We start from the raw sequence: 27,703 nt of genomic DNA on the forward strand, positions 1-27,703 counted from the left end.
CCTTGTCCTATTGCTACAGCCCCTGATGAAAAGTCCCTCTCCAGCATCCTAGTAGGCCTCCACAACTACCTAGTGCCTACAGGGTTGACTTGTGGTGACTCTGGCTGGGGGTTTTCTGTTTGTTACTGGTTTTGGACATAAACTGGCTTCTCCTGCCCAACGCAAATTGCAGTAGAAAAGCTTTGGACTTAGCAATGAGAAGCAAAAAAACACAGGGCACAATGATCAAAGTTGTCCATGTGAACAATATGGCCTTCTTAAATCTCATGCTTTCAGACAGCTCTTTGCTTCCCTCATGTTCAGCCCTACAAGGAGACTGGCATGCACTGAAGGAAGACACATAAGTGAGCAGGGGTGTGAGATAATCTGTCTCTTTCAGTTTAGGTCTCATCCCCATCTCAAGTAACTGAGCCCCAAAGCATGAAGTTTAACATCCTTTTCAATATTTTTGTTGTGAATAACAAGAATATCCAGATTTGTCACATTATCCTCAGGAACACACAAACTGTTAAGAGTCTTGCCAAGTTCTCATCTTTAAATAACTTTCCATGGCAATGAGTTCTACAGCTGTTTATAAACATATTATATGTATACCATCTCAATTACACAGAGCATGCAGGCACTCTTCTGTATTTTCTATCCTTTCTAAACTTCCCAGGCTATAGTAAATTCTCTAAGACTCAATAAGAATTTCTAATACCCTCTAGGGAGAATCAGAATGGCATATTTGACAAGCCTTCCCATCTCTTTTCATTTTATGCTGTGACATGAAACTTAGGTGTTGCAATCAATACTTATCTGCTTTGCTCTAGAATGGTGTTTATGCTGTGATTACCACTGTAATAACTAAGCTCCCTTTCTGAGCCAAAGTGGGTATCTGCAGACTGTCAGATGGAATTTGGGAGAATCCCGACTGCTCTCTATCGAGTGGCCTTGCTGGGCTGAGGCTGAGACTGGAGAAGCTGGATCAGGAATAAGATATTTGGTGATTTCATGCAGGTTTCACACTCCATAGGTGCTTTGGGAATCTAAATTGTTTGCTCCCCATCTGGTTATGCACAACCAGTAAAGCTTCAACCGTTCAGCCTTGAGCTGAGCCCCATAGGGATGAACATAGATCATAGATAAAACAGAGCACCTCAACATAACAAATCATAGATGGGTAGACTACCTCTGGTAGCCCACACAGAGTATGTTAACATTCATGATACATGGCCCTGTGCTGGGACCTTGTCCAGGCTGTGGTGCAACTACTGGAAATTTGCATTCAGTGATGGAAAAATAATCTATCCCTTTGTGGACATGGATCATGTAGGTTATGAGTTAATATCAAGGAGGGGAAAACAATAGGATAACACCTACTCTTTGTACAAAGTCACAGAAGGGACAATCTGGGTCTGTCCCTTTCAAGAGATGAGAGACAATAGCATATCCCCATGTGAATTATTTCTACTGCTGACAACTGCTAACTCATGTAGTCTATACAGAAAATCATCAATACTTCGTCCCGCTCAAACTGAACAAACCAGTTTCCTAACAAATCCAGTTCTAGGGCTGCTGTGGTCACTGCTGGCTTAAGAAGAAGAGGTAATGAAGCTTTCTGAGCTCCCAGGCAATGCCTGTTAAACTATCCACGACTAATTAGACCAGGTTACCAATGTTCTACAGCATGTTGGATAAGAAAGAAAAAGGTCTGGTTGACCCCCTCCACCTGCTCTGTCAAAACCCAGTCAGTCATCTGAAGCGGATTGGAAGTGGAAGGCAAGGACTTATCTCACAGGGTAAGGAGAGGGTTTTTATCTCTGGGTTGCTTCAGGGCTTGGGGATTTACAGTTGGTGTGAGAAAAATGCCTACTTCAACTGTTCACTGAAGGACCAGCATTATATAAATCATTATATAAACCAAATGTTTTAACTTCCCAGATAGGCAGACAAGCGAGCTATGATCACTCCTGAGATCCAGAAGCATTTAAATGAATTATCACATGCATCCCTGCCTTCTTTGCATAAGTAGCAACGCTGCTTTCCCTTTACATTTGTGTCTTCTCAGGCAACAAGAAATAAATCATTTCTGTGGTCCTAACTCAGGTAATTAGCCAACAAACACTACTGACGGAACCAATGAGTGAAAGAAACAGCAGACAATTCACTAATGAACTCCTTGAAGAGAGTGCACAGGGAAAAAGTAATTTGGCTCTCTTGCCCCACCAGTGCTGGTTTAATTTCACAACCTGTCCATTCAAAACCTCCTACACAAGCTCAGTACTGCTTATTCTCCTCATTCTGAGGTCATGAATTTAACTGTGAAAAAATCCAAGGAGAGAGATATATTTTAGAAAGCTTTACTATGATCTAAAATAGCTCTTTGATACATAGCAGATGTCTTCAAAACTAGCATAAATGGAGCCAAAATGCCTTACGGTTCTGGGGAAGGGAGATTCCAAGATAAGACGTGTTTCTAACTGCAGCAGCTATGGAATAGGTTTGGAATCTGTATTAATGTCAATCTCAAGTAAAACATTCCAAAGAAGCCCTTCTGTCCCCATTTTGGGACAAGTGCCTTATTGGGCTACCTGCTGTTCAAAAGACTTGATGTTTGCATGAAAGCAGTTCCTCTGTACCCATAAAAGATAACAGATGGGTTGAGATGGGGAGAAAGAGAGAGAACAGCAAGCAGTGAGACCTGGAGGTGACAGACTGGGATGCCTGCCCTTCATCCCTGGCTCTAGTTGATTGTGAAAGGGGTGCTTGGCAGGCTCCAGTGTAGCAGGAGCTCTGAGGATGGATTGGAAGGGGGTCAGTGAGATGGTGCTGAGGGGTGCTAAGAAGGCAACACCTCTGAGACACACAGCACGGGAGGAAAGATGTGAAGGGGGATGGTGTAAAACTGAAAATCAGACCCAGGAGAACTGACCCTGGAATCAAAACGGGGATGGGATTCCCCAGTCCTGTTGCTCACTAACAGGGATAGAGCAAACCATCGTTCTGGCTGAGGAGCCTTTTTGAAAGGGAGAAAAGAAGTCTGTGTCTGAAACAATGGAGTAGGTGGTACAGCTGCAAAAGAACCACAAAGCACAAACATGCAGCCAAAGTGATGAGTCAGGACAGAATCTTATTACTGCTGCTCTGAACAACACATCTTGTGTAGCAAGCCTTAGTTTTCATCAGGATTTAAGCAGGCATCCTTGTAATGCCCTTAACTTGGGCAATGTTAGGCTGTGCTCATGGATTACCTAGGGAGTATCTCTTACTTGAATACAAGAAAGAGTTGGAGGACTGAAAGACTGACACAGCAGTAAGATGGAAAATTATATATGAAATAAATTTCATGAGCAGAAATGCCACAGATAGAAAATTCTACATACATAATTCAAGGTGAAAAAAGTAGGTTCTATTTCCCTACATATGCACATGGAACAGTAATGCTTAATACTGAAAACAGCAGATGAGGAATGTCAGGTGATGATGATACCACAGAGGAGTAGTGTTCCCTCATCAGCTGTGCTCCTCCCACCTCTTCTTGGCAGTCTTTCCCCATCTTCCTTCTTTTGGTATTTCAAGCAATGGGCTGGAAATACGACTTGTGTATCATCCAAACATATATCTGGCTTTCACATACATGAAAGCTCAGGAGGACTTTGGTTCAGCTGAAAGGATGAGACAGGAAATTTGAGTAACCCCAATCTGAACCATAGGCCCCAAATCCAGGGGCTCCTCTGGATGCAGCCCCTGGATTGAGCTCTGCTGCAATGTGTCATTTTCCCTTTCTCTCTCCAACCTTCTTTCTGCAATGCTATCCCCTTTTATAGCTGCTGAATTGCAGTAGATAGCTTGACCGTCTGTAACACATGCAGAAAGCTTGTGCTCTGCCTACCTTGAATGCTCTTTAACCCTTTACATATATGGGAATATCACAGAAGACTATTCATATGGAGCTGCCAATGCTTTCCCCACACAATTTAGATGAAAGACTATCTGACAGCAGAAGAAATCAGATAAAGAGTTCTTCTCAAAGGACATGACACAGAGGAAGGGAAACAGCTCTTGTTCCCATCCTACTGATAAATCTTTAGGGGGTGAAGGTTTCCTTGCAACCCAAGGTGCTAACCACCCTACGGAGTCTGACTACTGAAAGCATATTCTCCTTCCAAGCTTGCCACATCCCTGAGCATGGAAAGCACAGCTAGATAGCAGAACAAAGCTGGTGAGTTCTCCTTTATTCTGTCTCCATCCTGCTCCTCACCCCTCTTGCAGAGATCAAAAGTCTTCTTTACTCACCTCACAAGACACAAGAAGACTGTCTGCCAAAATGGACAGTAATATGAAATAATCTGTGCCACTGTTTGCCTCTCTCTTTTAAGGCAGACCAGTGGGAAGCAAATTCCATGGTTTCGGAAGAACCTCTTTGTGTAACATCTAAACAGAAATCCTTCCCCCTCTCTCTGGCACCAGCAGTGTTTTTTCTCCACCACCGTGCGATGCATTACTAGCAGTAGAGATTGGGACAACTAGATGAAGACCAAAGCTAAATAGAATTACAGGTCCAATTCTGTAGAGCATCTCCTGAAGTAATTTAATTTGTTCCCTCGGGCAACCTGGTTATTGTGCCTGGGAAACCACGCTGCAAAACAAGCTTGCAGTGCATTTAAGATTCTTGCCACTTGCCTTACAGCTGCCTGCATTGCTACTGAAATTTCCTATTGATGTTGGAAGAGAAGGAAACTACTGAACAGTTCACAAATCACCAGCACAGTTGAGTCCGGTTGGGTCTCTTACCTGTTGGGGTGAGGTGCCTCCAGGTGATGACAGGCTCAGGACGCCCATTTGCCATGCAAACCAGGGTTACGTTGCTGCCCTCATTCACGGTGATGTCCGAGGAGATATTGGAGATCTTTGGTGGAACTGTGAAGACAAAAGGAAGTTGGACCTTGTTAGCCAGACTTCTGGATGGCAGCCTGTCCGACTCATTAACCTACCTAACTACTAAGCAGAGGCAGCCACAGATTCCTCTCACAGGCTGCACTCCTCATTACTACCTGGGTTTCTGAAATCAGATCATAATAATATGTACCACTGCTTCAAGCATATGCAGGTAGAAATGGCCTTTGCTGCAACCGTGATGCTTTCTGTTTGGGCAGGTTTGGAGGCCTTCATCAAATAACCTTTAAGAACTACCCTAAGGCTGAATGGGAGGGATCAACAGGCTCCAAGCACTGTCCCAGCTAATTTTACACTCCAAACAGTCCCAGACACAGCTCTACGTCCTCCTGCAGGGTGCTAAACATTGATTCAGGTATTAGTTATTGCTACCTCCCACGGGCTGACAGAACCCATGCTGTTATCCACAGCCCTGCTCTGCTGCTCACGCAACCAAATGCTCACTGGGCATTGAAGCGGGGAGCTGTTAAGCTCATTTCACTGCTGTGACGAGGTGAGAAGCAGGGACACGCACCATGGGTAATGGGAATTTGCTGAGGGAAGGCACAACAGTGACAGTAGGAAGGTTTCTGCAACATCTTTCAGCCAAGAGGGATCCCCCATGGGCTGCCCACAGCATGGCGCAGCACCAGAAGCATAGTAGAGTCTTTAAAGATTCACAGGACCAGCCACGGCTCTGGCATTCAGGATCCTTAAAGACTTTCCAAGTGAGTTTGTGTCATGGGACCAAAGTGACCGCAATAGGACCTGAACAAGTACCTCCAAGTATGGAGCATGCCAGTGTATCAGCCTCCAAGCAAAGCAGGCTGTTGCAGTCCCTCCTCTGTCACATCCATGCCTTGCTTCCACACTTCACACCCCAGAGGCGGCGAGGGAGTTTGATAAAAGGGAATCTTCTAATTTATTTTTTTTTTTTTTATAATATATATTCAGCTTCCGAATTTGTGTGTAGCGAGGAATGAAACATCATCATTTTCTGCTTTGCTTACCACAGAGTAAACAGACAACAACCTCTCCTTCCCCTCCTTGGCAAGAGAGGCTGATGGTCCTTTTGAGGCAAAGCTGCCTACGAGCGAGGTGGGGAAAACGAAATGAAGTCTAAAGAGAGTAACTCACCCCTTCCAGCTGTGTTGTTGGATTCGTAGGAATATCATTTACACCCCACAAATCTTGAGCCCCCAAACTCATGGACAACACTTTAACATCTATGACCATGGGACCGCCTTGGAGGAACCCAGCTCTGGGTGGTGAGCTAGCAGGGACCTTGGGCATAAGGAAAAAAGGACATCACAGTGCCACCTCTGTTGGTTGGTGTCTGCTACCAACCATCTGATTAAGCAGAGGCAGTAGACAAAAAGTGCTTTAGGCTGATAGAAGAAGCTTCACAATCACAGTCCCTGTGAGGGCCCTCAACCACCCTGATGTTTGCTGGGAGGGTGAAAGTGCTGGGATCAAGCAGTCCATGAGATCTGGGGGTTCAGCAGGTTCAGTATGAGTTTGCAGTATGCCCTTGCAGCAAAGATTAAGCATCCTGGGTTGTATTAGCAAGAGTGTTGCCGCATAAGTGGAGGGAAGTGATTATATTTAGTCTGCTTTCATGAGACCCTATCTGCGGTCTGCTCTGGGGCCCACAACATAAGAAAGATGTGGACCTGGTGGAGTGAGGCCAGAGAAGGTCCACAAAGATGATCAGAGGGCTGGAGCAGCTCTGCTGTGAAGACAGGCTGAGAGAGTTGTTCAGCCTGCAGAAGAGAAGGCACAGAGGAGGTCTTCTGAAGAGAAGGAGACCTGGGAGACTGGAAGGGTGACTTGTCATTACCTAAAGGGGGCTACAAGAATGCTGGGGAGGGACTTTTTACAAGGGCATGTAGTGACAGGACAAGGGAGAATGGCTTTAAACTGGAAGAGGATAGATTTAGATTAGACATTATGAAGAAGTTGTTCCCTGTGAGGGTGCTGAGGCGCTGGCACAGGGTGCCCAGAGAAGCTGTGGCTGCCCCATCCCTGGCAGTGTTCAAGGCCAGGTTGGACACAGGGGCTTGGAGCAACCTGCTCTAGTGGAAGGTGTCCCTGCCCGTGGCAGGGGGTTGGAACTGGATGAGCTTTAATGTCCCTTCCAAACCAAACCATTCTCTGATTCTATGAAATCCCTTCATATGGTACTTATTAGCATCTGAAGCACTACATCAGTTTTGGGCTCCCCAGTGCAAGCAGGCAATTGACAAACTGGAGTAAGTCCACTGAAGGGCTCCCAAGATGGCCAGAGGGCTATAGCATGTGGTGTACAAAGAGAATCTAAGACAGCTGGGCCTGTTCAGCCTAAAGAAGAGAAGGCTGAGGGGACACACTATTGCTGTCTACAAATAGCTAGTGGGAAGGTGCAGAGAACACAGTTTTTTCTCAGAGGTGTGCAGTGAACAGTGACAAGCAGCAGACGTGAGCTGCAATGTGGGGAAAATCCTGACTTGAAATGAGGAAAAAGCTTTTACTTTGGGGAGGTCAAAGACAGGAATAGGTTGCCCAGAGAAGTGGTGGAAACCCCATCTCTGGAGATATGCAAAACTTGCCTGAATGAGGCCCTCAGCAACCTCTTCTAACTGGCACCAGCAAGGAAGAAGGGATCTCAGAAGGTGGTTTGCTACTCAAGAGCTACAATTGATGGCTGATAGTGAAGCAACCAAAGCAAAGCTGGGGGAATTGTTGACTGCAGCTGGAGAGAATGGTCCCCTTCCCTGGAGGGAAGGATTGTCAGAGTAGGGACATCTCCCTGGCAGCACAGTAGTGGGTAAAGCAAAACACAGCAGAAAATGATCCCTTTCCTCTCAAAGCAAAATCCCCTGACAAATGCAAGCCCTGCTACATTGCACATTGGTGATTCACTGCAAGCCACCGGCACTGTGTCTGCGCACGTAGGAAGAGGTAGGAGGCATCAGAACAAAACCAAATAAGCATTCTTGGAGAACGCTGATATTGTCAAAGAATTTGATCCCACCATATCAAGGGCTACATGAGAGTTTTACTAACTACAGACCCACTTCGTGCCTCCTCCCCATTCTGCACAGCAAATGCCTGGCAGTACAAAACAATCTCACAGTGGTCTTGGAAAGTAAGCAAGTGCCTTTGCTAACTAATGCCCTGAGAGTGCATAAAGGGTGGCAGAAAGGAATTACCCCAGTTGGGAAATTAAATACCCTGCCATCGCCAAGAGACACTTTGGTTTCATGCCACGCCAAAGCAGAGAAGCAGCTTGCAGCATCACACTGAGATCTGTCTCAGCACTGAGTTAGCAGGACTCAGCAGCACTTCTTCCTTCTCTTTTCTGTCCCATTGGGTAAGGGGAGTTCCATCACTCCAGGCAGCAGAGCTGCAGGCTGGGAGAGTTCTGCAAGTTCTGGTGCAGAAATCCAAACCGCTACTCTTGCTAAAGGGAATAAAGTAATTCTGAGGGCCACCTCAGTCCTGCAGTAGCACGGCTACCTGTAGTACATACTGTGTTTCAAATCTGAGACCAACACACACTGGAGGGGACAGAGAGGCTTAGTCTGAGAGGGAACAATGGAAGCTGCTATTTCTGCAAGTGATGTGGCCTAGCTGCAATGTTAGTGGACATGAGGACCATGACTTTGGAGCATCCTCGACACAGCTTCTCTGTGGTCTGCTGGCAAACATGGGTAAGCAGAGCCCAGGAGTAAAACCAGTGGCTAGACCGCATTTTGGGGACTTTATCTTAACCTCAAGGGATTAACATCTGCAACAAGAAAAAAAGCCACACAATAAACCAAGAAGGACTAAGCTCAAGCAGGACTAGCAGGAAGAGGACCTAGCAGAATGGTGCAATGCCAGCCAAAATGGTTGAGGAGAGAGCAGTGAAAGCCACTGTGGGGATGCAGTTAGGACATGTGTACCCTTCCACTTCCCAAAGCTGTCAAGTCATTTTAGTTCACAAAGGATCAAGTCAACTTGGCAAATACAAACAGATCGGACCATGCTGACCAAACGCCCAAGAGAAGAAGCATGTGTCCAGATGGTCCTATCTGGCTTGCCACTTTTTAAGATGAGGGAGAAAAGGGCATCCAAGGCTGAAATCCTGTTATGAGTATAATGGCTGGTTCTCTTCAGCTGCCACCTTGCTCAGAGGGCAAGGAAAGACTGAAGAGGGGACATAGGACAGGAAGTAATTTCCCTATTAATGTAAAACCTCATTTGGCTTTGTCTGCTTCAACTCCAAAGCCAGCTAGCATTAAAAATGACTGGATCTTAGTGGACAGTAATTTCACTCAGCTAAAAAGTCAGAGACTTTTAATTTTCAGGGTGTCAAGCCAGCATGTTGAAATGCCACAACTGTCAGCACCAGCAACAGTTAGCATTGCCTCCTTGGCACTTGTCATTACTTTGCACACACCTTTTTAGGACAGTCTTAAAATGAGAAGCTTTGACCTTATTATTTTTTCCCATGTGTGGGCTATGTCATATTTTCACAGTTCCCAGGCTGCTGGAAAAAGGATTGCTGAGAATAAAACCTCCCGGGACCAGGATCTTCTGGGTGTTACAGCCTCCTTTTGCCCAGCCATGTCTCGGCCCTTAACTGGAAAACTCTTCTGTGCCTGGCCTCTCTGAACCGTTAGCACAGGCAAAACCACAGCCTGCAGACCCACAGAAGGGGAAGCACTGCCGCTAAACAGGGCTTTCAGGTGTTTTCATGTTCAGCCTGACAACTTGTCCCTCCTCCAGGGGAGACCAGGCTGCTGCTGGACCCTTCTGTCTCCACAGACCATGGCAAAGCGCTATCAGGCTCTCTGGTACTGATGGGAAATGGAAAATCATCAGGCTTTTTCTGCCCTTTCAGCATAAATGTAATATGGGGTATTCATCACCCTGTGCTTAGAATCCCTCTAATTGGGGTATTCATTACCCTGTACTTAGAATCACCTTATGATGCAGTGGGGAGCAGAGATCAATGTGAAGGGAAGCACAGCTGGTACCCCACTGCCCCATCCCTGGGGAGGTAGGATGCCCTACCTATGCCAGGGTCAGATTCTGGAGAGATGGAAATGAGCTCTGAGAAGAACAGCTCAAAACTCTCATATTTGTTTCTTTTATTTCACGCCTACAGGACAAGCCCGATGCCAGCTCAGCATCTCATCTTACATGTCACTGACAGTAAATAACAAACCCCAAAGCAACCAGTAACCATTTTCCTTGTGCATCTTGCATTAGAAGAGCAGGGGACCTGCAATGCAGGAGCGGGGAAAGGGCAAAGATGCTGCAGGATGCCCTGGGCTGGGAGAGCTGAGGGGGCTGCAGGGCAGGAGGGGTGCAAAGGCAGAGCTGGTGTGGGAATTCTAGTCCCAGGCACGATGCAGTGGCAGATCTAGGTAGGATAGGCTTGTGCAAAACCTGCTCGCACCAAGGCTGTTAATTGCCATCAATCCTTCACTTTCATGACAACTGCAACTCACATTAATTTAAATAATAAGAAAGACTGAGACATGAAAAATAGAGCACACTCCCCCAGTGCAATCACTGTTGCTCTCGAGATGAAACAAGTGATTTGTTTCCACAAAACATTATCGTGTCTCAAAAACACCCACTATAGCAGTTATTACAAACCAGGGGCCGCATACGGGAGGCAGCAAGGAAACTGCAAACAAGAGAACACGCAAACATCTGCTGTTGTTATGCTTGCCTTTTATGACCTAAACCCTTCAGAGCTCAAAACTCCTCCTGAGATATTACCTGGGAGCGATAACCAGCAACACTTCTGGAGGTCTTTTCCTAATTTATACTGGAACTGGCAACGCCACAGCTCCCAAACAGTTCATGTATCTGTCTTTTGATCAGAGCATCTAGATACAGCACAGGAATAGGAACCACTGCTTAGCACAAATGGTATTTCTGTTTAAGAAGTACTCATAGGCATGGGGCAGAAGTTTCTGGCTCCTGCATTGGTTGCCCTCTGCTTTCATGATGCTTCACGCAAGACCTTAGTGCAGAAGGAGGGTGGGTTTGCGAGACAAGGGCAGAAAGCACAGGACTAGGAACTCAAATCAGGTATGGCAGGATGAAAAATGCAAACAGAGGGACATGGAAATGTAGTTGTAAGATGGCTCTGAGCCCTGCGAACACACTCACAGGAAGTTCACAGTCTGACTGCTCCCTTTGGGCAAAGAGCTTTGCATGAGATCCTTAGATGCAGTATCCTGTGCGACAGCTACTCCCCTGTTTAAAATTACAAGCCTGCTTAACAGTCAGGTATTTCGTCAATAAGTCACAAAATACATTACAAAAAGAGAGCTTTTATTCCCACTCTACAGACCTAAGATGTAGCAAAAGCTATTTAATCCCCCCAAGACAAAGAAGCAAATACTACTGAAAATTCCTAAGAAAGTCCATAAGCTTCATTAAAGTGCTCTAACTGCTTGTCCCGGGAAGGGCACCTTGGATACAAATGGAGAAAGTCACCACAACCCTGTCCATATATCCTCGTTAGTTAGTTGCTTCCTCCAGCCTATTTACTTACCTTCCTCTCTACTGGCAAGTAGGACCCCCATCTGTTGGGGAAAATTAAGACTCCCACCCACAAATCCATAGGAGCCCCTGGCTTTCAGGGCAAAAAGAACACATCAGGACTTTGCTCCAAAGCCAAGGGAACTTTGCAGCCAGTAAAGCCCTCTGCAGGTGCCTATCAATTAGCCTCCAGAGTTCTCATTTCCTTATCCCCAGCTCCCAATTAACAGCACTTTGCAACAAATGCAAAGGCACTAATAAGCCCCCAGGCAGAGGTAGGGGGGAGGTTGACCATCATATGGCCCTTGAGTGCTTTAGAGCAGCCACCTTGCTCACCACAATTAGGGGTCCTTTCCTGGGGCAATTAATTGTCAGCAAATTGGCCTCATTAGTCATTGTTTAGTTAAAGTGTTTAGTGGGGAGAGAGGGTCTAAAGAAGGGGCTGAGCTCCTAAACACAACTAAATGGTTTAATTTCCCTCTTATGTGTGCAGCAGGCTAATCACAGCTCTTTACAACCATAACAAGAAACAGCTTGTTGCTGCTTAGGTCCGCAAAGGGAGCAAGCTGAGGGCTGGAAAGCAAAATGTAGACACCCTTTGGGATGAGGGATGCTAATGTTTCTGAAGCACTTTGCAGACAAAATGCGACATGAGACCCAAGATGTGTTTTTTACAGTCTGATTCATGCTGCAGCCTCAGCCAGAGGGAGACGAAGTTGTCACTAGGGCAGGAGGGCAGAGAGTGAAGTTGTTGAACTTCATTAAAGAGAGCGGACTCTGAAACATCCTTACGACCTTCTGCTCTGCTAGGCTTGTTTCACCCTGCCAGTTCCTCTCTCAGCATTAAAGCTTTTGGTGAAGTAGTGACAAATGTTGAGTGCTTGGGTTTGGTTTTTAATCTTCTGGGAACAAAAAACCTCTCGAAATACGCTACTGTGCTTTTACAACATGTAAAAATTGTTTCTTTCTATTGTCTGAAAGGGGGTGTCTTGCCACGTCCATCGCTGGTAGCCCTTTAGGGAAGGGTATATCCCAGCCAGAGCATGGAAACCACTTCAGAGTTCTGCAGTTCCCATGTGTGCCCCCACATTTCTCTGTCCCAACGCGGCAGACCTCTATCCGAGCATCACTGTTGATGCCAGGAGAGGCCAAGCCTTGCACATTGGCGAGCCTCACCCATAGAGACGCCATGTGGGAAATTACTTCAATCCAGATGGGGACTGCACGTTTTGCACTGCAGAGAAGCAGACCGGATGCTGTAAATCAAAGCCATGTGGAAAGCCCTCCCAGTTTGGTGAGCTGGATAGCGTGTTGGAGCTCACCGCATTTGAGACTAAGAGCTGACAAGCCAAACCATTTTGCCCTGAGGAAGGCTCTGACACATCCAATTTACAGTCAAGCATCTGGACTATTTTCCCACATAAAATTGCATGGGAAACACTTCCAGTACATTGTTTCTTAGCAGAGAGCAGCATGGAGTATAAACCTGTTGGACTGTCCCACCCATGATCTGCTGGAAGAGTCAGCACAGAATGGGGCTTTATTGCTTATACTCCTTCCCACTGGCTTATTTTCTTTTTCTAACCTGTCTCCGTGAAGTTTTCAGGAGAAGAACTATTTTATTTCCTGACTGAGACAGAAACTGAGAGAAAAGAATAGCTTAAATCTCAAGCCAACCTTGTTTTTCAGTGCACTAAGGGGATGTTGTGGGACAGGGATAAAAGCAGTCTCACTCCTGCTCCTAGCCCAGCATCTCAGCTGTAAACCCAAATGCCAGCCTTTCACCCTAAAGCAGTTCCAGCTCCAAGCCTGAGCCCCAGCCTTGGTCTGATGCTGATAGCATTTCACCTTCCTCTGGCTTTTCCATGTCCTCCCATCAAGCACAAGGTCACCAAGTTTGTAGAGCCCAGGAGAGCAGGTTAGCGTGCTTAGCATGTAAATGAAAGCACAAAGCACAAACCAGTCATATGCCTGATATCCCCTTATCACCAGATTTAGAACTTTGGATATGAAGTATCAGTTCTCTGCTACAAACCATATTTTTCTTTTCTATTAACATGTCAAATTTATGCTGGGACTGCAGTGATCCACTTGTCAGCAGTTCATGTCTTTAAAGGACAGCTCTGTGCATTTCCCATTTGTGTTGCTCTGGTTCTTTACGCTTGTAAAACTGACTGCAAACCTTTATGGCTAACTCTCCTAGAAAACCCTGCTGTGAAAACACAGCCTTCTTCGCAGGACATGTGTAAACAACAACAGAAGTGCTTGCCATGCTAATCCCCAGGGATTAACCCTTGGAATGCCGCCTAATCCCAAACACTTTACAGACTACAGATGTACACAGCTTTTGGTCTTTGTTTCAAGTGTGTTTATATATTCCCTTAGGCCATTTTTTAAATCTGCGACGTATTTACTTATGGGACTGAAGCAATAACAAAGCTTTTCTTCTGCAAATGTAATCAGCCATAGAGGAAGAGAAATCCTGTGAGAAAAGTTGTCCTTAGTGTCCAGGTCCTCCAAAGACATCTCTGAGAATTTCAATACAAACTTTTCCACTGAAACATTAAGCGTGTTGGATGCACATGGTATGCAGCTGAGGCCTAATATGCAGCCTTTCTAGGGCTCGATTCAGAGCCCAGGGAGCTCCTTCTTTGATGTTAATGGCCTTTGGGCTAATTTTTATACAGCAAGAATGGGTGATGGCTTCAAGGAAGTGTTGCAGCCAGAACGGGGTTGCTTCATTCGCCAGTTGGGAGAAAAAAGCAAGATTACAATTTAACCGCGTCCCAGCAGTCCTTGGCTGCTGCCTGTTAACTCTTTCTTTGGGAAGCAGGCTAGGAAGCACAGGCCAGGCATGAGAAGAAAGCACAGGGAAAAGCCTGTATCATTCCAGGGCAAGAGGTACAGGTTCAGAGAGCGCGTCTATGCGTTAGGAAGATGACTGGGATTTTCCTGATTAGGGGAGGAATTTCAGCTGACACCCCACTCTACATGAAGACGAGGTTGTCCATCACAGCTTTATGTGCAGGAGAAACAGAGCCAGAATTGTTTGTTTGTTTTCAGACCTAATGCTGTGGTTATGTTCAGCTCATTAGGGACACATGGCACTACTAACAAAACAGCCTTCACAAACCGCCTGATGGACATCCACACACAGGCTGAAAAGAAAAGGCAGCTCTCTCCAAACCCTGTTCTGGGATTCCTTTGGCTGCCCATGGTTTATCCCACAGCCTCTGCAATAAGCCACAGGGTGGCAAATACAACACTAAGTGTCTTGTGCACACCACATACCCAAGGATCTGGCTCAGTTTCAACCAAGACAGACAGCTTCCCAGTGACAAGCCTCTCACTCAAATCAAATGCATGTGGTACATGCAAAACATCTTTCATTAGAGGGCTTTCCTTTTAATGCATCAAAACAAGCAAAATGGAGTGGGATAGCTTACTGTAACTGCCTTTTAAGATTGCTTTCAGGCTTCTAGGGGAGTAGAAAGCTAGTGTAGCATTTTGGAAATGCTGGGTTTGCTTCCAAAGGTATAAAGAACAAAGCTAATAATCCCATACTGAGACCTTTACAGGCTTTGGATAAAATTCACTCCTGTGTAAGTGCACAGATTTGGAGATGAGTGTAAAGTACCATACACTATCCTTGACCTATAATACTCCAACTCATGGCCTAGGACAGCTGTCTGTTAAGAAAACACTGCTGTTTCTCTAACAAGATGATTCACTTTTCCCAATTCAGCAAGTGACGAGCAATGTATAACACAAGCCACGGTAGCTGCTTTGCTGAGTAGTCAGATCAGCAACCACAAGACTAACGTCTTAGTAGAGAGCAGCTGCCTCTTCTGATGCCAAAAGCCCTACCAAAAACATTTCAAGCAAAAAATGAACCTGAAACAAATCCCCATCTCCAAAAAAACCCCATGAATTTTGAGCGTGAAAAAGACTGAAAGTGCAACTCCACATTATTTAGCCTGGGCTGCTCAGCACATTCCTGCATTGTCACCATTGTCACTATTGCTGGATCCACAGATGGTGGCTTTCCCCAGCACACACAGTTATGAAATACCAGCTGCGAGACCTTCAATTGTTAGCTATTGTTGAGCTTGTTGATAGCTGCAGCAGCGGATTTTCTAAAGGCCAGGGTGTTATCATCAGCCATCTGAGAAAGGAAAGCCAAAGAATTTGAGGCAAAGAACTCCTTCTGTCAGAAATGCTCATCTACACAAGCCTGATCCAGCAGAAAAGAGGGAAAACCAAATAAAAGTACTCCTGAAGTAAAGGCATCTTCAAACAAAGTAAGTAGCTGGCTGGAGCTGAGATGCGATTGTGATGACCTCCTTCCCACAAGCCAGCGGAGAGCCAAGGTTCCCTGGGCAGGCGAGTTTCTGCTGTCTGAGTTTCCCTGCCAAAAGAGAGCTCTCTGTTTGGGTTCAGCCACGTGCAGCAGCACCTTGAATTCTTGGAAGTTTCCCACTGCTTCTTTTTCCAAGCTTTGAGGTGTGGTGAAGATGTGCTGTAAAAGTGCAGACAACCGCAAGGGAGGGAAGGGATGGATTCCAAGAGCTTTGCTCTGTAAATACATTACCAGCACTATTTTAATCGAAGAAGAATCTCTCCCAGGCTGCCAGGCATGATGCTTATTCCTTGTAGCCTGCAGCTTCATCAAGGCACTCACTGGCTGTCCCGCTTCCCCCAGTGGGGTTCAAGTCTGTTCTCTTCAAAACTCACATGTTTTTTGCTGGCCTCTCAGTGTTAGCAAATGGGGGCAATTAGCACATTATAAGCCAGGATTGCAGAAGACAAGAGCCTCGGGTACTCAATTTCCACTGGAGCTGAGCAGGATTACCCAGCCAAATTCTTCTGAAAGGCCAGGAGGAGGCTGGATGTCAGGTTTAGCTATAAACGAGGGTGCTTACAAGAAAGAAGCAACAAAATCTTGTAAGAAGTTTTGGAATAGCGAGTATCAAACTGAGAAGAAATAGGAAGACAATATCCATTCAGGAGGATGAGGTTGCATCCAGAAAAGGTCATCAGCACCCTTGTGCTGAGTGGGAAAACAACTTTACAGACAACTTTCATCTAAGGTTCTGCAAGCAAATACTCCCCACCCCAGAAATCCAGTGTTGTGGGCTAGAGAGTAGGAATGAGGTGATCTCCCCTGCTGACTAACAAAGGACACTAATAAAAACGTGCCAATATTTCTGCCACAGCAGGGGATCAAAAACTAGTTCCAATGAAAAACATAAAGCCATGTCTCTCTGCTGTAACAGCACATCCACAGCTGTAATATCACAGTTAGCAAGGTAAGCAACACTACCAAAAAATGAAGGGAGGAAGGACTTTGTGTAGGTCTGGTATTCCAGGTTCAATGATTGTTCTGCTGTGCACTTGTGATATAACCTTGAGTAAGTCACTCCACGTTTCTAAGCCTCAGCTCCCCTTCTCACTCATGCTTAGGGAACCACTGTCTGCAAGGTTTATGGCATTCCCAGTGGCTGGTACCCGACTGGTGTCATGAGAGGTATGATGCTTTGCCATCTACAGCTCCAAAGGGTGTAGGAGAAGCAGGGGAGGAGTATCTGCAAAGCCTCAGACTGTTAAAGGGAGTTCCTTATGAGGAATTACCATGCTGCAAAGTTCCTTAGCACAGCAAAAAGGGCAAATCCAAGGGAGACCTATCCACATGCAGATGAAACAGGCCTGGTTCTTTACTGCTGGTATAAAGATAAAATACTGTTTTACATGAAAGGGAATGCAAAGTAGGAGAGAATCAGCTCTGCAATTCATAAACCCAAGGGAAAAAGCAGGACCCACAAACCAGTGTGGAAACTGAAAAGGAACAGAAGTGTAATCAATATAGTTAGGGATACTGATGGATGATAGGGATATGCTCATACACTTTTCTGTTCTGATCGTCATGATATACTGGAGTTTGCAAAAATGAGAGTGTTAAAAAAAAGAAAGAAACTTTGCATCAGAACACAATGATGAAAACTCTGCCAAAGCCTGAGGAGAAGCAGAGATATAACCCAGATGGCATCACACTATGGATCAACCTGCCACTGGATCAGGCGCAGACACTCATGACAAATGGGCACAAGGGATGCAGCGCAAATATAGTATAACACTATATCCTGGGCATACGCTTGATGTATGGAGGACTAAATGCCACACACACACTGTCCTGGGTAGATTGTATCTAGTGCTGACAGATACCTGAGGGATCTGTCTCTTTCTTTATATACTTTGGCAATTGCCATGCCAACAAAGGATTATGGGATTGGGGGGGTGAGAAGGAGAGATCATTTGCTACTCTGTTTAACAGAGACTTTATCCTCTGGGGGGATTTCGTCAAGATGTTGGATTTCTTCTTAAGTGATATTTCTACCTGCCTATACACATTTGGGGTTGTTGGGCTTCTCTCCTCTGCACCTCTGACACAACAGCTCGCTCTTCTGGAGCTCCAAACCAACCTGAAAACAAATGTGGCTTCTGTAAGCGGGTTTGAAGGCTGTTGCCCTCAACCTCTGTGGCCGTGAATGCTGCAAAGGCAAGAAAACGACCAACGTGTGGTAAGGACCAATTCCTCTCCCTCTCTGGTGAGCTCTCTGATTGACGGCTCTGTTTGTCAAGAGAGACGGGCTGTCTTGAGTGTGAGATAGCTATCATCTGGGGAGACTGTTAGAGGGAGAAGGAAGGAGAGTGGGAGAGACAGACAGAAAGGCATAGAAAGACAGACAGAAAGGAGAGCTGAGGAGGGGGAAAGAGGGAAGGAGCAACATAAGATTCTAGATGAGAGAAAAACAGTACCACTTGACGAATTAAGTTGTCAACTTTGGCATCACCTGTGTACCTTGTCATGCCGATAAATTCATTGAAGCTGAAGCTGCACTGCGAGTCAAGAGTGAGAGAGTGCTGATGGAAGGAAGAAATAACAGCCCATTTAAAGACTGAGAGCAATTTGTTAGTTACCTTGGGAGGGAAGTAGTGACAACAGAGGAGAGGTTCTTCCCCATCACATTGGGCAGGGAATCATATCATAGAATCACAGAATCATAGAATCACAGAATCATAGAATAGTTTGGTATGGAAAGGACCTTAAAGATCTTCTAGTTCCAAGCCCCTGCCACAGGCAGGGACACCTTCCACTACACCATGTTGCTCAGAGCCCCATCCAAACTGGCCTTGAAACTTGTTTTGGGTTCAAACTGTCCACCCAGTTGTGCTGCAGAATGTAAAAACATCAGCAGAGACAGGGACCTGGTTCAAGAAGAAGAAACACAGGGGAGAGGCTCACCAAGGTCCAAAGGGAAAGGGGCAGATGAATGCCTTTGTTTAGTGCTGTGTGCCTCAGGCCATCCCTTGAGGTGTTGAGGGAAGACGCTGATAACAAATACCCCCAGTGTGACAGGAGGCAAAGGGCACTGAACACAGTCAGCATCACAGGGCTGAAGGAACGTGAAGGAAAGCAGAGATGGAAACTGCAGCTCTGGCACAGAGGGGTGTCGTGATGGAAACCAGGAAGAATACAGAGCCCTCTGCTGACTTTGAAGTTGGAAGCATGGCACTGAGATGCAATCAGCTTTGGCTGGCTGTACCAGGGAAGCACTGCACTAAGGTGCTTTCCTGCAGAGCAAAGGAGGTTCCCACTAATTTGGTAAAGGGTCCTGTGCATTTCTTACAAGAGGAGCTCACTGGCCTCTGCGATTGCCCAGAACTCCAGTGGAGTCTGTTTGGTGTGACTGAGGAATGGAAAAACTACTGGCACGATGCACTCATCTGCCACCTAGACAAGGGGTAAGTATATGCTTTCTCTCCTGCTACTATTCAAACTTCCAAAACTAAAAGCATCTGGTCCAGCTGCTTGAGAAATGCACCTACCTCTTCACTCCCTTCCCTTTCTTTCCCCCAACTCACTATGCCCCACACAGGAGCTTCTGCAACCCTTGTGCTCACAGAAGATGGTCAACTCCTGCCAAAAATTCTCTCCTATCAGCCATGGAGCCTCAGAGTTGCAGAGGGTGATTTCCAGGGCAACGTGAGACCCCCTGTGACCTCATTTATAGCCATTCAAAGACGTTTACATTTATGTGATGAGACATGCCCACTGACCCTTCCTTGCAAGGAGCTGATCTCAACCAACCGCCAGGCAGTAGACCAAGAAAGAGAAGGACACCACCTGCTCTGAGATTCATTCCTCCCATGGTCTCTGCTGCTGTGTGTTCCACTGATACCCCAGGTTTGGACAGAGAGGAGGGAAGGAAGGAGGAAGGAAAAACCCCAGATTTCTCCCTCAGGCAGAAGTATTGGGGGTATTCCTTTGAGCAGAGAGAAACTGTGACTCAGCCACACAAGAGGAGAAGCTAATCTTTTCAGCAATCACTGCAGACTTACAGACTTGGAGAATTTGGGTAGAAGTATGTGCATGTGTATAGCATCTGACAACTCCATGCAGGGAAACAATATACATGGCATAAAACTATCATATGCGGATATCTATGTGTGTGTATACACATAAAATGTATACATACTTAGAATGTATGTGTGTATATATATGTATAGATACATAGATACGCATATATGCACATATACACATACTGACACTTGCTCCTGAAACTCCTGGCCTCTTCAAGAGCTCTCATTTGGCTGGTGGTTTGTAAGCTGCCAAACAGGCACGACAAAGCTGTCCTGACTGGGGTCCCCTGGGCTGTGCGATGTAGCTCTGTTGGCTGCCTTCAATTTGATATCAAATGAGAACAGGGATCTCACTGAGCCAAGCTCCATTCTGATCTGACTGGTCCCTAAATCAGATCAGCTGTAGTGCCCTCAGGCTGTGGCACTGTATTAAAGTTGAGGGCAGCTTTAATCTGCTTCACCATTTGCACAGTGGAAGCTCTGCTTGGCCTACTGGGAAATTACTGGTATGTCCCTCATTCGAGCATAGTGGTCATTTCTTTTCCAGGAATTGTGATCTTTGGGTTAGTGTAGCTTAGTTTAAATGATCTAAACTGGTAGCTTCCAACCTTTCTCATTCTGAGGGCACCTTGCAATTTCCTGGGGAAGGTAAACACACCATATAGTGAACGTAACTCTCCTGACAATAGGTTTGGTTTGCGAGTCACAGACTGACGGGGCAACATGGCTCAGTGAAGGAAGTAAGACAGAGAAGGTAGCCGGGTGCTCAGATGAACCTGCAAGCAGCCTGCAGCATAGCTGTGAGAGGCCTGGACCCCCATCCACATCCATCACACTCCCTCCAGGGAAATACCACGTCTTCTCCATGACATCACCCCAAACTACATCCTGGGTGCATCAAATACAGCATCACTATCCAGTCAAAAGAGGTCACTATCCTGCTGTATTCAGTGATGGTGAGGCTTTACCTTGAATACTGGGTGCAGTTCTGGGCTCCACAATTTAGCAAAGATGTGAAGGTCCTAGAATGCATCCAGAAGAAGGCAACAAAGCTGGTGAAAGGGCTGGAAGGCATGAGGAACAGCTAAGGACTTTTGGCTTGTCTAGCTTGGGGAAAAGGAGACTGAGGAGTGACCTCATGGCTCTCTACAGCTGCCTGAGGAGGGGAAGTGGAGAGGGAGGTGCTGAGCTCTTCTCCCTGGTATCCAGCAATAGAATATGAAGTGAGATACGATGGTAACTTTCGGTTATCATCACAATACAAATGCAACAGCCCAGAATTTCAGATTCACTGCCCTGCAGGTTGACCAGGGTTGTGCTTTTGCAAAGACCAGTCCTGTACTGTAGGCCTATTTTTAGAAAATCTAATTTATAGACATGATATCTTGCAGAGGAAACAGTATTAGCCAGAAAAAATCCCTTCCTCAAAAAGCTGTTTAAAACCAGCCATGACCAACTTGTTCTCCTGGAACTGCTGAGGAGCCCAGGACGCCTCAAAGGTGGCTTGCCTTTGTCTGTGTCTAGCCAAGGAACAGCCCAATGTATTGTAAAGCCGTGGTGGGATCATGCTAGAGGCTACGTAAGGGACGAATGACTTTCATTTGTAAAGACCATTCAGTAGTAGGTATGCCAATTAATAAATGAATGAAAAGAAGTGACATTCATTATGACATTTAAATGACTGAAGTGCCAAGTGCTTGTTAAAGTACCGCATAGTCTGGAAGGAGACAAAGAAAGAAACAAAGCTTGGACAAGCAGTGAGTAATGGTGACCCAATCAATTTGACTATTGATAAAACACAGGTGCGGAGATGTGCAGGAGAAAAATCTCTGCAAATCATCAGCTAATGGATTAAACGCATCTGAGCGGGAGATGGAAATTAACTGATCAATTCACTCAACAGCTGCTAATTATATGTGACAAGGCATGCAGAACTCCAAAAGTATATGGAGCTCAGAGGAAAGCAGTGCTGGTGGAAATAGTTGAAGGCTGCTTCTTGCCACGATGGGGTAGGACATTTACCCCAGTGAGAGAACATCACTGTCAGAGGCTGAAGTTGAACTCTGCAAATGTTGGAGGTCTGTATTTCAAAAACATGGAAAAGGGGTTTCTTTCCCACTGCTTTGCAACAATTTGCAACATTAGGTATAAATATACGGTATCAAAATTAACGTGCCAATCTAAACAAAATTAAATGTAATGGTGCAGTCAAAATGAGACCTTTTTGCCTCATTGCAGCTAAACATTTTGAGGTTCGCGAAATGAAACTAGAAAGTTAAAATGATGTGTTGTGACACTCGTCTGTCAAAAGAATTTCTTGCATCACCACGTTCCTGCAAAATGCTTTGACGCCGACAGAGCTAATCTTCCAATAGAAAGCTATCTCGCAATTTCTTACAGCTCCTTTCACAAGCTCATTTTGAATCATTAGTCACAGTGATATATTCCTGACCACTTCCATTTTGGCTTGCACCATTTAGGAAATGGTCACAGGGATATTGAGTAGCTCTTCTCCCTCCATAAGCTTACTCTTATCACATATTCACCCCTTGGGATTCCTTCAAAGTTAGGAGATTGCATGAAATATAGAAAATAAATAGTAGTGGTGAATTAATTGATCACCAGGGAAAGATTAGTACCAAAGTGTGATTTTTTTCCCTGAACGATATCAAATGGGAACCTCGCTGGTGCGGTTCTCACCCTGCACTGTAGCACTAAGTTTGGAATCTCACTTGTGGAGCAAGGATAAGTGCTAAGCATATGTTTAACTTTCTGTTTATACCAGTGATTAAATCATCAATTCAAAGGGGAAAACCAGTGTGGCTTATAAATCAGATGGATCTTCCAAATTCAGGTAGCTCAGGCCTGACATTACAACACAAGGGATGTCAATTCTGGACATGATGTGTCCTGAGCCAGCAGTCTTCCAGATTCATCATGCTAACAATATATATTATCTATTCTCAAACTCCAACTCTGTAACTTGTGAGGGTCCAGCATGTTCTATGCATGGCCTATGATACTATTTTTAGGCAGGTTTTAAAATTCATGGTTGAAGAGAATTCAGAGGATGCGATGTTTAATACAGTGCTCCATGAATTCCTGCTAGCAAATTTAATTCAATCTGTCTTGGGTTAGGAGCACTGTCACGGATTGGCAATTGCCTGAAGAACCATAAACAAAGGATAATGGCAAGGGGCATGTAAGAGCAAAGTTATAAGCAGGTGTGTAAATGGGGTGCCACAGGAATCCATGTGAGGTCTGCTTTCATTTAACATCTTCATTAATGAGCCTGAAGAAGTAACTTACTAATGAAAGTGGTGGATGATGCTCAACTGGGAGGAGCTGCAAACATCCATCAGGACAAATAAAGGGGTAAGCAGGGATTAGGCATAAGGGCAGAAAGAAAAGAGCAGAACAAGTTAATTAAGTCTACTTGAGATAAAAAGTCAGCTTAGAGGGGGTGAGAAGACGTGCACTTCTTTTGAGACAGAATGGGTGTGAAACTTTGGATCAGATTTCTCAAAGCGCTGAAGAATGTAAAACCACAGGGTTGTCTGAACTTAAGACAAGAGTAAATGGTAAGGCAGCGTGGCACGCTATTAATTAGATGGAAATGCCATCTGAGGCCCAGTCTAGCATACATTTGTACTAGGGATCAATCCATATCTATATTCGTAGATGGGTTAATATATATCAGCTTGCATAATGCATCAAGTATAATGTTTCCCTTGTTTATTGTGTGGTGTCCCTGCTCATGTCAGGGGGGTTGGAACTAGATGATCTTAAGGTCCTTTCCAACCCTAACTGTTTTATGATTCTATGATTTGAGGCCAAATAGACCACAATGAAGAAGAGGGAAGGAGAACACCGAAACTCATGCATTCAATATGCTTAACAGTAATGTTAAAGAAGTAACAAACTCCCTAGAACTTAGACAAATTACATGGCAGAAGAGTAAAGTTTCAGACAAATTACGAAGGCACCATGTGGTGGAGGAATGGTCCTCCTTAGCATTGCTAAGATTACATATTCAATGGAACAAGTCATTCAGGTCTGCTGCAGCACCAAAAAGATGTGGACAAAAGGAGAGGCATTCCTCAGATTGCTAAATCTAGACATAAAAGAGGACAAATAGCAACTCTCGCATAACATCTCATTTAAACACAAAGAGCAGGCTACATCAGTGCTCATTCCAAAGTATTTCACAATATGGCTAAGCCTTCACCTGAGACTGATCTATACCACTTGCTGCTAGCTAGAGAAAAGATGGAAATTTAACTTCCCAACTAATCCGGTGCTGAAGTGTTCCCCCTGTGCTCCTAAAAACTTGGCCAGAATTGGCCCTCTTCTCTGTAAATGCAGAAGGCCATAGGGCTGCATTTGAGAGAGTTAACTGTTTCATAGTTGTGAATCCCTGCAGTTTTGCATTCCCATTACGAGACTACAATACTTGAAAGAATACCTTGTCCCCTGTGGCAGCTATGTTACCTTATATTTAATGTCTGTGTTAGGGGAAGACAAAATGGAATAAGCAATCCAAAGAGAATAACTTTTCAGGAATGAAAAGAAGTAATTTTGTCTGCCCCTTCTTCCCATCACCTGTTGTCCATTTGTTCCTATGCCAACTCCTTAATTTCACGTATTCCAAACTTAACTGGCCCAAAAGAAGCAGAAAATAGATGTATGCTAAAAAAATGTATGCTTATATATGCTAAAAAATTCTGAATGGATGGGGGTGTCAAGGGACAGAGAAGACAAGGAAGTTATCAAAAATAGAACATTCTACTGATTACAGCAGTTCAGTGCCAGGCCCTGCCATTCATTTGCTCTTATTTTGGGCAAGCTTCCATATGCCCCAGCTCATTGGGATTAGCAAGGCTTTTTTTGTACCACTCCTGTTTCATCTGGTCCATTCTAACTGTAGACTCTCCAGGCCAGAGACCCTCTCTCAGCCTTTGTTCGCAACCCTGTGTTGTGTAAGGACTTATTTAAAGCCTCTGAACAGTGCATTAGTTTTCATTGGAATAAGCAAAATGAAATTACGTTCTTTAGTCTGAACCATACAAATGCCAAATATTAAGTTAAAAAGGAAGCCTATTTTTTAGTTAGCTAAGAGCTAAATAAGGAATCTGAACTATTAGTTCACTTGCAAATGTGTGGGTTTCATTCTGCATGGTGTTCATTGCAAAATGGCTACATTAAATATTAAACCCTTACTAAAAACAAATGTAACTGGGCTTCAATAAAACATGGCAACTCAGCCTGAAATGTATTTTTTTCCTTCAGAAAATTATAAGCAAGATGCTTAAAATAACATTATTTGAGGTAGGTTAGTATAGCTCCCTTTTTGAAGGCAACGAGGTGAAGAAGAGAGAAGCAATGGGGCACAGAGAATTTAAGGAGCTTGCTGAAAACCTCTAAGGGCATGAGTGATTTTGTCAGGAGGCCTCATATTTTCAATTTTGGGCTTAGATCCCAGGGTCACAGCGTCTCAGAAGAAGTACTTTTTGCACATGAAAAGTGTGATGCTGTGAACTGAGTGCTTTAACACACACAGAATGCCCACTAACAAATTCAGAACCTAACCCGAGAGGCCAGATTTCAGGTACATAAGCATTTCATAGGGCACCCGCCTGCAATAGGTGGAGTGCTGGTTTTAATACCTCGGGTTTCCTTCTCCTCTTCCTCTAGCTAGATTTCCAATTTAGCAGAACAGCTCTCCTTGCCCTGACAGACGGATGCATATTGTCCCTTTCCCCATCACTAGCTGAGGGCATGAGGAGGTGAGACAGGGTTCAGATGACTTCCTGGACAAAGGAGCTTTGTAGCTGCAGCCTGATGAACATGAGAGATAAGAACAGCAACAGCGAACCAGCCCCACTGGGGATGGCAGTAGCAGTCTCTTCACCTAAAGGCAAGCCAGCAATTACACTTGCAGTGCCCAGTGTTTGTCTGTTCCTTCCCTGCCTTCCCAATGCTGTCCCTGTGCCCCCCCACTCACAGACCGGGTGTGCTGAAGGCTACTTCTATGTTATACACAGCTTGAAAACATCTTCCCGTCCTTTCTTTCTCCTGCTCATGTATCTGAAGCCAGAGCTCTGATTGAGCCTTATTGTGCAAGATAACAAAGTGGAGAAGAGGGGTGAGAGGAAGGAATAAGCATGTATGTGCATGGTTTTGTTCCATCTGGGTAGGCACACCCTATGGGAGAAAGCTGTCTCAGCCCTCACTATCACAGGGGATGGTCTTCTGTCTCCCCATACCAGCAGCAGAGCCTGTGAGACTCCACCCTCGAGGGCAGTGTCTGCCACCAATATTAGAACTGCTCCAAGAGGGTTTTGGATCAGCTGTGTGCGGGCATGCGGAGGGCTGGAACTGCTCTGCTGGTCTCCAGAGCCAGCAGGAGCATCGGTACCTCTCCAGCCTAAGGAGATCAGCTTCCATTAACCACAGGGAACTGGGATGTGAAAATGGGCAGGAAGGTGTCATTCTGAAAGCCCAGCTTCCTTTTTCACCAATGACCTGGAAAAGATCAATGGCTTCCCAAGAAGCAGTGCAACCATCCAAGATCTCTGACAGCAATACTACAGTACAAGCAGCTTGGGAGCACTCTTCCCTCAAGGCAGCAGGACTGCAGAGTTTGCTGACAGAGGACTGAGATACTCAGGACCCAGCATCCAGCATCAGCTCCAAAGCTGGCTGAATGCCTGTAGTGTCTCCTCCTGGCACACAACAAGTGGATAAGGGGATTCTCAAAATGCTCTGTATGCTGTGAACCTCCTCTGAGCTCCTTTTGTTCCAGCTCTCTCCCTTATCCTGAGTCAGCATGGCTCATAGCACCTAGCTACAGAAAAAGGGCCTAATAGGATGGCTGGGCAAAATTAAAGGGGTGTTATTAATTTGACAGGTGCTGCTGCCCAGTGTCATGTCCCAGGCTTGTCCTATAGCTGTGCTGATTATTTTCTCTCCTTGGATCAGGGACATTTCATTTATAAGCACTGAACTTCCCCCTCACTGCCTGCAGCCACTGCTGCTCTGATCTCCGCAACTCACTTTGCAATTAAATTCTGTCCTCTTGTGAAACGACTGTGCAGCAAGGTCTTGTATGGTGTTTTGTTTGTCATCCCCATCTCTCCCCCCAAGTTCTACTTGGTCAAAACAACCTCTGGAAATCCGAGCAGAATCCCAGAGTAAAACTGGCTGGAAACAGTATTATATGAAAAGCAGTGTAAAAGCCATAATTTTTTGTACCTAAACACTCATCTCAGCAGGGAAGAGGCAGCAGGGTCACAGGAGGCCACTAACTCTTATGTGTAGAGGTATAAATCTGATGTAACCACAGGGTTGATGGAGACTTACATGGAAGGAGGCACAAGGTGGTCTGTGTTGGGAAAGCTTGAAAACAGGAGCATCAAAATCATCACATCCTTCCCTTTATGAACACTGGCAGTCAAACAGACTGATGGGCAGGAAAACTGGGGAGCACAACTGCTCCCAGTTAAGTGATTTACTTTATTGTCACTGCTGCTAGCACCCTTATCTTTTTTTTTTTTCCTTCAAGAATCACATTACCAGCTATAAAACTGCAAATTTAAATGAACTCTGCTCAGAATCTGGTTTTGCTCCAGAAAGCTCTAGAAGTCACAAGGCTTTTTGTTTGTTTCTTCTCCCACTTCTCCTCTACATACACATCCCCAGAAACCTTCAGATCAGTAATAAATGACCACTTTTGCTGCTTCCCCTTGTGAAGCCTAATCTTCATGCCTCCCTTCTCTTCCTCTTGCTCACCCCAGAAACCAATACCATCTTTCCCTGGAGTGCTCATGCCAACCCT

At 45.3% G+C, this 27,703-nt stretch overlaps 1 protein-coding gene across 3 annotated transcripts in view; it reads right to left on the reverse strand.

Annotated features, from left to right (window-relative positions):
• LSAMP (limbic system associated membrane protein) overlaps positions 1-27,703 on the reverse strand; it is a 981,054-nt gene that overhangs the window by 101,944 nt on the left and 851,407 nt on the right. For all 3 annotated transcript variants that reach the window (XM_030471710.1, XM_030471711.1, XM_030471709.1), the window contains one exon: positions 4,777-4,902. In XM_030471710.1, coding sequence (XP_030327570.1) covers positions 4,777-4,902 — 126 coding nt within the window. The remainder of the gene's footprint in view (positions 1-4,776; positions 4,903-27,703) is intronic.

Source organism: Strigops habroptila, chromosome 2 (assembly GCF_004027225.2).
Source record: "Strigops habroptila isolate Jane chromosome 2, bStrHab1.2.pri, whole genome shotgun sequence".
Lineage (NCBI taxonomy): Eukaryota > Metazoa > Chordata > Aves > Psittaciformes > Psittacidae > Strigops > Strigops habroptila.